Source organism: Salvelinus sp. IW2-2015, linkage group LG1, assembly GCF_002910315.2.
Source record: "Salvelinus sp. IW2-2015 linkage group LG1, ASM291031v2, whole genome shotgun sequence".
Classification (NCBI taxonomy): domain Eukaryota; kingdom Metazoa; phylum Chordata; class Actinopteri; order Salmoniformes; family Salmonidae; genus Salvelinus; species Salvelinus sp. IW2-2015.
The window spans coordinates 8,879,285-8,892,928 of NC_036838.1; the positions used below are offsets into that span (position 1 = coordinate 8,879,285).

The window sequence follows — 13,644 nt, forward strand, 5'->3', positions numbered from 1 at the left end:
CAATCCGCCCTGGCATGCTGTCAATTAACTTCTGGGCCACATCCTGACTGATGGCAGCCCATTCTTGCACAATCAATGCTTGGAGTTTGTCATAATCTGTGGGTTTTTGTTTGTCCACCCGTCTCTTTGAGGATTGACCACAAGTTCTCAATGGGAGAAATGTCTGGGGCGTTTCCTGGCCATGGACCCAAAATATCGTTGTTTTGTTCCCCGAGCCACTTAGTTATCACTTTTGCCTTAAGGCAAGGTGCTCCATCATGCTGGAAAAAGCATTGTTCGTCACCAAGCCTACATATTTTACATGCTTTGGGCCTACATGTTTTAGCCTACATATTTTACATGCTTTAGGCCTATATGTTTTAGCCTACATATTTTACATGCATTAGGCCTACATGTTTTACACGCTTTGTGTTGCCTAAAGGTATAGCATCTCAAGAGGCATTGGAAGAATAGCAAAAACAAACATTTGGCATGGCAGACAGTCAATCATGACCTCAAACAAAAAGTAGAGAGACTCGTTGGATCAAACCATAATGACGCAAACTATAATGTATAATTTCACATGACTGACCCAGTCTCTTAAACCCCTCTGGCGTGGAGCAGTGTCAAGTCATAAGACTGATTTTCATAGCTGTGGGAATATACAGCATATCCACTCCTTATGAGTGATTCTGAGTATTATTGAGACCGGGGCTCCATAATCCCCAAAGAAGGCAGACAGGCATGAAAWTCTATTGGGTTCAGCCGAGTTTTGGCACTAAACTGAAAAACAGCCTGAAACAGGGAGGAATTGTCGAATAAGAATCGCTGATTTCAGTTTTTCCGTTGCATGCCCTGATGAACAAGACCCTGCTGTGGCATATGCGTTACTTCTATTAGGATCTTACCAATATGAGAACTGTCATTGTATCCTCTCTAGCCATTTAAAGACAATGATAGCTGCCACTCCGGCCCTCCTCCATTTCAACATATAAATAAATAAGATGGACTTGACTTTCACTTCAAACCACCACTCATCTCTACAGCTTTATGTTATTTAGGGGCATGATATAGGCCAGAGCCTTCAATTGCAAATAAATAGACGGATGTGATATAGGCTTAGCCTTCATTGAAAAGGTCATGACTTATGATAAGATATGAAAAAAAGATCTATTTTCATATATAGCGCTAATGTCCAACCATGATAAAACATAAAGTAGGGCATTTAGACCAAGACAGGGACTGGGAATGCCCCATCTTTCAGTGAGACAACCCAACAAACCTAGATTTCGATAACACAGTTGTTTGCTTCAAAAGATGTGGGCCAACAGTGCGGCATACTGGGGGACTCATGTTCAAAGTGATGGCATTCTCCACACTCCCAGAGGGAGAGCTAAGCGTACAAAAGCCTCACAAAAGAGTCCAAGGCCCTCGTTGAATCAGGCCCTTTGTTCCGTGAGGCCAAAACCATTTTCTCTCCCCATGCCATCACAATGGTGCTACACAGAGAAACTGGATGTCTGATATGGGAGGGGCCTGGTTGAAAAAGAGCACAAGAGGTTTCCTACACTACAATATATGCCTACTCGAAAAAACACTGAGTGGTAGAAATATACAATACACAGTCAGCCCTTGAATGTATGAAATGGTTTGGGACTGGTGTGACTGTGTGCACTAGGCTAAACCTGAGCGGGTACAGTACAGTGGTAGAGTACAGTAAGCCCCTTGGTACGTCACTCCAGCCAGTTCAGTAGGTCAATCGAACATTGGCAGAGAAGACGTGGATGCAGATATGGGGGAGGTTTCCAGAGCTGGAAGATTAGACTGGTTTCAAGTATCTCTGCTTTACTCCAACTACTAGGCTAAAGCAGATGATCAGATGTCTGCCTTCAGCAAAGTAAGGGTTTGGCTTACCTATATACTCAAGACGCTGCTGTGCAAAATAGCTTGGGGACGAGGTTAGCTTATGACAGACCTAGGACTCTGGGAGAAACATAATCAATACATTTTGGGTTGTGCATTGAAATCACGGGTCTAACTAACCAAACTCACCAACTTGATGAATGTATAGCCTATGCCTTTCAAAACATAGCAAAAGGCCCCACTGACTGTAGCCTGTTTTCCTATGTGCTCCGGCCCCTGTGTATTGAGTGGAAGCGTTTCTTAAACGCAAGCAAGCGGAATGAAACGGGGAGGGACCTACCTGAATTTGTCCAATAGAAACTTTTGTTTTAGTTGCAAAACCTTCCTTTTCCCAACTGTTTGGACTAATGATTACACCCCAGTTACAGTACATTGGAACATTGTAAATAGTCAAGGAGGAACTCAATTCATTCAGTTCGCCCATGCATGATGACATGGCCAACTCGGGAGAGGAGAGAGAATCGGATGGCATTTTCCACCCTGCTGACGATAACAATTAATGTCAGCTCACATCATCCCAGCACATGTCTATTGATCCCCTGTGATCACACAGATTGGAGCAAGGCACATGCAGATAGGCAGTAGACCTCATGCTGTACTGTATATCCTACTGTGTGTGTGTGTGTGTGTGTGTGTGTGTGTGTGTGTGTGTGTGTACAGTATATTGGGAATATAAACCATCCTGGTTTCCAAAAGATGGTGGCACGAAGGAGGACCAAGCCTATTTATTTTCTGGTTTTAGCATATCCACATTCATTGGCACCTTAATTTATGCAGGCTAGCCCATCTTTGTTATTTTCCTTTTTTTAACAAACGGTAAAACATTTATTGGCACCTTAAATTATGCATGCTAGTTAGACTAGATCATCATGATAAAAAAATAAAGCAGCGAATAGTGGGCTGAGTCTAGTGGTGGGTCTCCCTCGCACTTGTCGTGGAAATCTTGGTTCAATAATATCTCTCAGATACCGGAACTTGTGAATTCAAATAGACTTTATAAAGTAACAAGCCGAGTTGGTCCATGGAGCAACTGCCGGACTCAGTCTCAGTCCACTCCTTTTGTACAGTTTCATGCTTATACAAGTTTCATAGTCCCCCCACTTTATGCTAATAACCATATCCCCTTGGCTTTACTCCACCATTGTTTCCAAATCTAAGTTATTTCCTCTACGCGGGGTTTCCCCTTCCTTGGATCAATTTTATTGGTGGCGGAGCCAATACATTATTTACCAAAAAATAATAAGTACAGATTACTATAGGCAATTATAAGATTGCTACATGCCATTAACGGACTATAATATTACTAATGGCCATTATAGGATTAAGTACAGATAACTATGGGCCATTACAGAATTATACCAATAAATACACTTAATCTCAGGATTACACATAGTGCTTTTGCTTATTCCCTTTAGTGCTATTCAGCCTTTTAACAAGAAACACATTCTCTTAACAGAAAACACCCATATATTCAGCCGCTAACTAGAGGTCGACCGATTATGATTTTTCAACGCCGATACCGATTATTGGGGGCCCAAAAAAGCCGATACCGATTAATCGGCCGATTTTTTTAATGTATTTGTAATAATGACAATTACAACAATACTGAATGAACACTTATTTGAACTTAATACAATACATCAATAAAATGAATTTAGCCTCAAATAAATAATGAAACATGTTCAATTTGGTTTAAACAATGCAAAAACAAAGTGTTGGAGAAGAAAGTAAAAGTGCATTATGTGCCATGTAAAAAAAGCTAATGTTTAAGTTCCTTGCTCAGAACATGAGAACATATGAAAGCTGGTGGTTCCTTTTAATATGAGTATTCAATATTCCCAGGTAAGAAGTTTTAGGTTGTAGTTATTATAGGAATTATAGGACTATTTCTCTCTATACCATTTGTATTTCATTAACCTTTGACTATTGGATGTTCTTATAGGCATTTTAGTATTGCTAGTGTAACAGTATAGCTTCCACCCCTCTCCTCGCTCCTACCTGGGCTCGAACCAGGAACACATCGACAACAGCCACCCTCGAAGCAGCGTTACCCATGCAGAGCAAGGGGAATAACTACTCCAAGTCTCAGAGCGAGTGACGTTTGAAACGCTATTAGCGGGCACCCCGCTAACTAGCTAGCCATTTCACATCGGTTACACCAGCCTAATCTCGGGAGTCGATAGGCTTGAAGCAGAGCGAAGAGCTTCTGGCAAACGCAGGAAAGTGCTGTTTGAATGAATGCTTACGAGCATGCTGCTGCCTACCACCGCTCAGTCAGACTGCTCTATCAAATCATAGACTTAGTTATAAAATAATAACACACAGAAATACGAGCCTTAGGTCATTAATATGGTCGAATCCGGAAACTATCATCTCGAAAACAAGACGTTTATTCTTTCAGTGAAATACGGAACCGTTCCGTATTTTATCTAACGGGTGGCATCCATAAGTCTAATTATTCCTGTTACATTGCACAACCTTCAATGTTATGTCATAATTACGTAAAATTCTGGCAAATTAGGCAGCCCAAACTGTTGCATATACACTGACTCTGCGTGCAATGAACGCAAGAGAAGTGACACAATTTCACCTGGTTAATATTGCCTGCTAACCTGGATTTCTTTCAGCTAAATATGCAGGTTTTAAAAATATATACTTCTGTGTATTGATTTTAAGAAAGGCATTGATGTTTATGGTTAGGTACACATTGGAGCAACGATACGCACCGCATCGATTAAATGCAACGCAGGACACGCTAGATAAACTAGTAATATCATCAACCATGTGTAGTTAACTAGTGATTATGATTGATTGATTGTTTTTTATAAGATAAGTTTAATGCTAGCTAGCAACTTACCTTGATTTCTACTGCATTCACGTAACAGGCAGGCTCCTCGTGAAGTGCAATGTAATCAGGTGGTTAGAGCGTTGGACTAGTTAACTGTAAGGTTGCAAGATTGAATCCCCCGAGTTGACAAGGTAAAAATCTGAAGTTCTGCCCCTGAACAAGGCAGTTAACCCACCGTTCCTAGGCCGTCATTTAAAATAACAATGTGTTCTTAACTGACTTGCCTAGTTAAATAAAGATTAAATAAAGGTGTCCAAAAATACCGATTTATGAAAACTTGAAATCGGCCCTAATTAAATCGGCCATTCTGATTAATCGGTCGACCTCTACCGCTAACATATTGCCCCCTTTCGCCCCTGGGCCTACCATATGGCTGACTGTATTCAGCCAGTCTGAGACCTAGGTTGAGTAGACAGGAATATTCTCCAAGCCATATTGAACAGTCTGCATAACTCTGTCAACCGCCTCAACAGTAAGCTATTGTAGTAACAGTGTGGTGGTATAATGGACAGATATGTATCTGTAGTCCAATAAGCTAATAGCGCTATGTGATTGCAGACAATGTCATTGACAGAACAACTGTTCTCTCTCTGTCTGCATGATGACATTATAAAAACTGTGGCGGTTTCTACGGAAATCCCCATAAATACACAAGATATCATGGGATCAACACTTCTGCGCCACACCTTTTATCATGCAGAAAATCACAACTTGAACCAGTAAGTCAACTGACCGCTCTCTTTCTTTACTTCCTCGTTTGCATTTAGAATATAATAATAATTTTACATGCTCCATTGCGTTGCTTTTTGGGTACAGAGCCTGAGTTTGAATCAATAGGCCTAGTTAAATGTAACCAGTTTTGTTTCAATCTGTATTGACAGTAGTATCTTTCTTTGCATTATCCACACATGGGTTTATACCAGTTGATAACGTGACAACTACTGTTAAACCCAGCTACACAACAGTCAGTGGTGCTGCTGTAAATAGCAGTCACACTACACTGAAAACATACCTTTGTCATCCTCGTCAATTCGCAGAGCCACTGAGATGTACTCGAATGCTTGTTTGTGGTGGTTTCGGATCTGCTCGCCGATGTCCTGCTCGCACACCTTGTTCGCATGCTCGTCTGCTGCCCGTTGTTTGGGTCTCGCAGTCATAGCACGAGACATCCGCTCGCACAGCCAGGCGAAGAGTTCGCCAAAATGCAAGACGAGGACACGAAGCACTGCAAACAACGCCAGCAGTGGGTATGAGAAGTAGTACAAATTTCGTTTATGTAGTGACACCTGGTCGCAGGTGGTCCCTCCGTCGGGCGGGGACCCTGCAGGGCCTCGCTTCTTTCTGCTGCCTCTTCCTCCCGGAGAACTCATTCACCCGATGGCTCACTATCGTATCCATAACATAACGGTCTTGCCTTTTGCTTGGGTTGCCTCTCAACCTTTGCAGCGTCTACAGTTGCCACATATTCTCAGRCATGGTGGTCTAAATATTGATAAAATTGGACGGGGCGGTTACCAAACGAACAAAAGGGAAAGAGAGGAGTGGCACGCTCACTCTTGTCCTATCATAGACAGTACGTAACTGAAAACAAGATTTTACGTAGACCACGCACATTGCGTAAATACCAACAACAAACATGGCGGACGGTAAGTGAAATGTTGTTCGTTTATCGGCACTTTTTGCGTTCTATTATAGTTGTAGCGGTACATTTAGCTTGTATTATTTTCGTATACCGCAACAATTTGTTTAATCCAGTCTGTTCTGTCGGCAATAGTCCTTGGTTCACGGTGGAAGGTCGTTGCTAACATGATTAGCTAGCCAACGAGCTAAAGTAACGTTAGTTTACCCGCCACTTGAATTCATATATTCATTCGACATTACTGTAGCGAGCCTGCCTGTAGGGTACCTTCTTTGACTTGTAAGAATGGATGGTACTGCTATGTGGTTATCTACCTGAATTTAATCTGGAGTAAGTGTGTGTATTTTACGTTCTAGTTAAACGATGACAGAACCACCGTCCTTGCGGTTGTTGACATTTTGATATTGTTGCTGATCTGTCTCCGAATGATTCTGAAGACTTTTACGTTAACTGACTATCCTCTTCCTATTGCCTAGAATGTAGGTAGCTGACGTTAATGTATGTTTCTCTCAGATCACACGGACGCAGACCAATCTATGGAGGTGCACACTCCAGTAAGTCTAATGCAGATGTAGTTAGGGATTTTAAGTGGTTCTCTTCATTTAAATGGCGTGTTTGATAGACAATTTTTAAATAAATACATATTTCTGCTCCTTTTTAGACAGCTGAAACCCCCCATTCTGAATATGGACTGACGGAAAACATCCAGGTATGAGTCTACATTGTATGAGATTGCAATTCTGAGCACTTTTGAGATGCTTACATGCATGAATAGTGGCGGTAACTGTTGATATTTCTGTATCTCTGCTTCCTCTTTCACCACCACATTATGTAGAGAATAGTGGAAAATGAGAAAGCCAACACAGAGAAGGTCTCCAAACAGAAGGTGGATCTGCAGTCGCTCCCCACGAGGGCATATTTGGATCAGACAGTGGTGCCCATTCTTCTTCAAGGCTTATCTGTGCTGGCCAAGGAAAGGTATGTTGAAAATGTCTTTGCAGGGGCTCAGATCTTTTTCACATTTCTACATGAAATGCTTGGAAATGTATTTGTAAAAAATGTATAGAACAAGCAGTACTATGAAAAGGGAAGAGCATTTGGGTTTCAAGTAACTTTCAAGCTACCAGACTTTGTTAAAGATGTGACGTTCTCCATTTTGTCTTCTCTTTCAGACCTGCAAATCCTATTGAATTCTTAGCAGCCTTYCTTCTCAAGAACAAATCACAGTTTGAAGATCGAAATTAAGCTCCAGGCGGATGGAAATGTGCACTTTGAGGCCATCTGTTTAAAATCAAGGAAATGGTTGTTTGTCATTGGTTATGTTTGCTAATGATACTGTATGTAGTTTTTTAAACCATAATAAAGATGGTGCTGCAGGGAAATATGGTACTCTTCTTTTAGGGCAAATGTCAGAGGTAAACTAATATATACAAAAGACACCAACTACGTTGCACCTCTAGTTCCCTTGCATCATGGTCCCCTTCAGGGCAAATTTTTCTAAATTCAAATTCAGTCCATTTACCAAAATGCTTACAAGAGGAAACATTGCTTTCTAATTAACAATGTCATGTTTTCATATTGCCAAATGACACATGCATCATTCCAGTGCCATGTTTTATTCTACCACTAGTTGAGCTACAGAGCTGGTGATGAGCCCCTTTGATAAAAGGGTCAATCTAGGACGCCCCAAACTCCATTCTATTAATCATAAGAAATACAAACAAGGAAGTTGGTGCTAAATAACCCTAAACTGTCATTTTAGAATCACCCTTTCATCCATTGTTAGATTTCTGCTCTTGGAATTAATTTAGCAGATGTACCACTTTATTGCACACCACAATGAAAAAAGTACAACAAAAAAAGAAAATACATCGAGAAATTMATTTAGGTGTATTAAGATAAATAAAATGTTACGCCATTATTACATTCTATAAAAGATATATTTTCAATATAAAGACTACACACTCATTGCATGTAAATGCACTCCAAACAGCAGACCGGTATTTTACTACCAAGTTGGTCTTCAGTGAGCAGTTAGAACCTAGACTGCAATACAAACTGATAAACAGAAAACAATGCTTCATGTTTGTTTGAGCACTCCGGGATAATGTTTCCCCTAAGTACAGATCTAGCATCAGCCGCTCCCCAATCCTAAACTTAATCATTAGTGGGGAAATGCAAAACTGAACCAAGAGCAGTATCTATGGGCAACATCACCCTACACCTTTTGGCACCCTCCTTCACAATACATGGCAACTCTGCAGCAATTAGCAAACTGGAGTATGCTTTGACTTCCATTTAGATTTTTTTTTACAATTAGAAAATAAAAAATGTCAAGTTAAATAATTTCCTACGAGTCATACAAGATTGAATCAATTGTTGAAGAGTGCCTCAAACAAAACTTTMATTTTAATCTATGCTTGTTCTATTTATTTAATTCACTTATTTACAGAAGGGCAATAGGGGGTTGGAATCTTGATACCTCATTTATCAAGTAAAAACTACTCTCGAAGTGAAGCCCTAAAATATATTTGACTTTTTGGGTTTCCGCTTTCTCAAGACATTAAAGCTCCCATGCAGTTTTAATGTAATTTTTTAATCACTCTGTCTAATAAATTACTGTTTATTTCATGAAAATAACACCAAATACACTCAGTGACCTCAATGGCTGTCTCTTATACACATCTAGATGTGTATAAGAGACAGCTCCATCCCACCTGAACAGGCTGAAATTCCACGTGTAAAAAAAAAAAAAAAAAAACTCTTACACTAAGAAAGGCAGCATTATCATTTTCACAATTTTAGTTATTTTGAACTCAAAATGAAAATATAAAAAAATTGAAAATCAAGTTTCGGCCTGCACTGCCCCTTTAAAAACCAGTAGCCTTGAGCAGATATTTGAGGGGGAATTGATTTTAATGGATCACTGCATTATGTTTTGACTGTTCAAGTTACCACTTCACTTGTGATCTATTGAAGTGCCAAGTTATCCTCAAAATAACCCAAAGTTGGTTGAGTGGAACATAAATGCCTAATTCAAATTGATGTATAKTGCGTAATAACAAATGTGATTTCTCCTGATAATTCACAATGTCCTGTTTCTGACCTGCATTTTATCAAAATTGACTTATCTAATGAGAAGAAACAACTTGACGCCATCCTATATCTGGAAAATAAGAACTGAGACAGACCGATACACCCGTCTTGTATCAATGTATTACTGTACATCTGCCACATGAAACAATCCTAGATGCATTTTACCCTCATTTGTGGTGACCTGTTAGCAAAATATACATAATCTGATTAAAAAGCATTATAGTCCCCCCAATCAAATCCTTGCTCACAGACTACCATTGGTGGAAAACACGAGAACAGGCGTGGGGGAAAAAATTGWTGTGCGTTCCATTGACCCCCAGATGGGAAGTCAGATGTAGAACTGGTGGGCAGCGAGGTTGTCCATAAAGGGGCGGACCAGGTTGTCTGTAGAGAAGTAGAAGACCAGGCCAAAGGTGATGGAGATAGGGAGAGCTGGGAGGGCCTTCTTGAATATGGCCAGCAGCAGAAGAGTGAGGCAGAGTCCCTGTGAGACACAGGGACTCATTAAAGAACATTTCAAATCCACAAAATGGGCCACATTTGGTGCTTTATCATACAATTTTTAGGGCTATCTCAGCTTAGCCACCACACTAAATAGGCTAGCAATCAACACCCATTCCAAAGTTTCTGCTGGAACTGCCTTTCTAGTTTACTATGAGTCTGCTTATCATGAACATTCGTACAGACATGCAACTGAACAATTAAAAATACAACTGGAAAAAACAAATAAAGTTATTCACTATAATTGTAGGCTAACTCTTTAAGCCACTCTGCACAATCAATGAACCAACAGCATCACCTAGGCCTATACGTTCACTCCCAGACTCATGGATAGAACGTTTGGAGTGTAGAATAAGGTAACCAGTCCATCCAGTATGCATAATAATACAGTCCACACTAGTGGTCGAACGATTAATCGGAATGGCCGATTAATTAGGGCCGATTTCAAGTTTTCATAACAATCGGTAATCGGCATTTTTGGACATCAATTGTGGCCAAATGATTATACATTTTTACCTTTATTTAACTAGGCAAGTCAGTTAAGAACACATTCTTATTTTCAATGACGGCCTAGGAACGGTGGGTTAACTGCCTTGTTCAGGGGCAGAACGAACTATTTTTACCTTGTCAGCTCGGGGATTCGATCTTCCAACCTTCCGGTTACTAGTCCAACGCTCTAACCACCTGCCTTACATTGCACTCCACGAGGAGCCTGCATGGCAGGCTGACTACCTGTTACGCGACTGCAGCAAGAAGCCAAAGTAAGTTGCTAGCTAGCATTAAACTTATCTTATAAAAAAACAATCAATCTTAACATAATCACTAGTTAACTACACATGGTTGATGATATTACTAGTTTATCTAGCGTGTGCTGCGTTGCATATAATCGATGCGGTGCCTGTTAATTTCTCATCGAATCACAGCCTACTTCGCCAAACGGGTGATGATTTAACAAGCGCATTCGCGAAAAAAGCACTGTCGTTACACCGATGTGTACCTAACCATAAACATCAATGCCTTTCTTTAAAATCAATACACAAGTATATATTTTTAAACCTGCATATTTAGTTAATATTGCCTGCTAACATGAATTTCTTTTAACTAGGGAAATTGTGTCACTTCTCTTGCGTTCCGTGCAAGCAGTCAGGGTATATGCAGCAGTTTGGGCCGCCTGGCTCGTTGCGAACTGTGTGAAGACCATTTATTCCTAACAGTGACCGTAATTAATTTGCCAGAATTGTACATAATTATGACATAACATTGAAGGTTGTACAATGTAACAGCAATATTTAGACTTAGGGATGCCATCCGTTAGATGAAATACGGAACGGTTCCATATTTCACTGAACGAATAAACCTTTTGTTTTCGAAATGATAGTTTCCGGATTTGACCATATTAATGACCTAAGGCTCGTATTTCTGTGTGTTATTATGTTATAATTAAGTCTATGATTTGATAGAGCGGTCTGACTGAGCGGTGGTAGGCAGCAGCAGGCTCGTAAGCATTCATTCAAACAGCACTTTCGTGCGTTTGCCAGCAGCTCTTCGCTGTGCTTCAAGCATTGAGCTGTTTATGACTTCAAGCCTATCAACTCCCGAGATTAGGCCGGTGTAACCGATGTCAAATGGCTAGCTAGTTAGCGGGGTGCGCACTAATAGCGTTTCAATCGGTGACGTCACTCGCTCTGAGACCTTGAAGTAGTTGTTCCCCTTGCTTTGCTTTTGTGGAGCGATGGGTAACAATGCTTCGAGGATGGCTGTTGTCGATGTGTTCTTGGTTCGAGCTCAGGTAGGGGCGAGGAGAGGGACGGAAGTTATACTGTTACACTGGCAATACTAAAGTGCCTATAAGAACATCCAATAGTCAAAGGTATATGAAATACAAATGGTATAGAGAGAAATAGTCCTATAATTCCTATAATAACTACAACCTAAAACTTCTTACCTGGGAATATTGAAGACTCATGTTAAAAGGAACCACCAGCTTTCATATGTTCTCATGTTCTGAGCAAGGAACTTAAACATTAGCTTTTTTTTACATGGCACATAATGCACTTTTACTTTCTTCTCCAACACTTTGTTTTTCTGACTGCAACACTCACTATGAGAATGGCCACGAAGCAGGCCAGCGTGGTGTTCCAGTCTCCTCCGGTGGAGGCAGCCTTCCCCACCAGCACACTGTAGAAGATGAAGTCCCCCAGTCCCAGCTTGACTCCTCCTGCAGATTATACCACAAGACAGCATGTCCATTTGGATTAGTTTCACACCATAAGAAAACACATTTATTACAAATTCTAAAAAATAATTGAGGACATTTTTTTTTGCTATGGGAGATGTTCGTCCAATCCCCAATCAACCCCTAGAACCATACCCCCTATACATTTGTGGAGATCTGAAAGGATTGGATAGAAATGGCAAATGGCTGCATTTTGATAGGCTTGGTGTAATGTTCACCACCATTGCTTACACCTATCCGATCCTTTCAGATCCTGTGCCTAAGGGGTAGGGGCTAGTGGTTGATTTAGGATTCAGAAGTACTCACGGTCTTCCTCGTCTAGGTCGTCCTCGGTTGAGTAGGACCTGTTCATCCCTGAGGACACTTGAGTCTCTGGCTCCACCCAGTCGCTCGCCAGGGCGCTGCCCTCACTCTGATGTGCCTCCTCATCTGAGGAACCGAAAATGGCAAAAGTTTATTAATTTTAAGTCCTTCATTCAAATCTACAGTGCACTCATCCAAAAAACGTTAATGAGAAACCTTTGAAACCATAGACACACACACAGAGTTGAAGTCGGAAGTTTACATACACTTAGGTTGGAGTCATTAAAACTTGTTTTTCAACCACTCCCCAAATTTCTTGTTAATTAAACTATAGTTTTGGCAAGTCGGTTAGGACATCTACTTTGTGCATGACACAAGTAAYTTTTCCAGCAATTGTTCACAGACAGATTATTTCACTGTATCTAGTGGGTCAGAAGTTTACATACACTAAGTTGACTGTGCCTTTAAACAGCTTGGAAAATTCCAGAAAATTATGTCATGGCTTTAGAAGCTTCTGATATGCTAATTGACATAATTTGAGTCAATTGGAGGTGTACATGTGGATGTATTTCAAGGCCTACCTTCAAACTCAGCGCCTCTTTGCTTGACATCATGGGAAAATCTAAATAAATCAGGAATTGTGAAAAACTGAGTTTAAATTTATTTTGCTAAGGTGTATGTAAACTTCCAACTTCAACTRTACAWACATACATACATACATACAGTTGAAGTCAGAAGTTAACATACACCTTAGCCAAATACATTTAAAAATTCAATTTTTCACAATTCCTGACATTTAATCCTAGTAAAAATTCCCTGTCTTAGGTCAGTTAGGATCACCACTTTATTTTAAGAATGTGAAATGTCAGAATAATAGTAGAGAGAATGATTTATTATTTCAGCTTTTATTTCTTTCAACACATTTCCAGTGGGTAAGAAGTTTACATACACTCAATTAGTATTTGCTAGCATTGCCTTTAAATTGTTTAACTTGGGTCAAATGTTCCTGGTAGCCTTCCACAAGCTTCCCACAATAAGTTGGGTGAATTTTGGCCCATTCCTCCTGACAGAGCTGGTGTAACTGAGTCAGGTTTGTAGGCCTCCTTGCTCGCACACGCT

At 40.4% G+C, this 13,644-nt stretch overlaps 2 protein-coding genes and 1 pseudogene across 4 annotated transcripts in view; 1 reads left to right on the plus strand and 2 right to left on the minus strand.

Annotated features, from left to right (window-relative positions):
• The window catches only part of LOC111954613 (spastin-like), a 51,408-nt pseudogene extending 45,129 nt beyond the window's left edge, over positions 1–6,279 (minus strand).
• A 25-nt stretch (positions 6,280–6,304) lies between these two features.
• LOC111960573 (protein dpy-30 homolog) lies at positions 6,305–7,771 on the plus strand. 2 transcript variants are annotated; one of them, XM_023982634.2, is made up of 5 exons: positions 6,305–6,396; positions 6,903–6,943; positions 7,051–7,098; positions 7,225–7,367; positions 7,562–7,771. In XM_023982634.2, exons 1-5 carry the CDS (start codon positions 6,387–6,389, stop codon positions 7,632–7,634), a joined length of 315 nt encoding a protein of 104 aa, XP_023838402.1. In that variant the 5' UTR covers positions 6,305–6,386; the 3' UTR covers positions 7,635–7,771. The 2 variants fall into 2 exon arrangements, with proteins under 2 accessions (XP_023838402.1, XP_070292995.1); XM_070436894.1 differs by lacking the exon at positions 6,305–6,396 and adding an exon at positions 6,436–6,719.
• A 1,515-nt stretch (positions 7,772–9,286) lies between these two features.
• LOC111960581 (presenilin-2) overlaps positions 9,287–13,644 on the minus strand; it is a 14,495-nt gene continuing 10,137 nt past the window's right edge. For both annotated transcript variants that reach the window (XM_023982647.2, XM_023982655.2), the window contains exons 9-11: positions 12,529–12,651; positions 12,089–12,204; positions 9,287–9,969 (exon numbers count right to left, since the gene is read on the minus strand). In XM_023982647.2, coding sequence (XP_023838415.1) covers positions 9,814–9,969; positions 12,089–12,204; positions 12,529–12,651 — 395 coding nt within the window. In that variant the 3' untranslated portion in view covers positions 9,287–9,813. The remainder of the gene's footprint in view (positions 9,970–12,088; positions 12,205–12,528; positions 12,652–13,644) is intronic.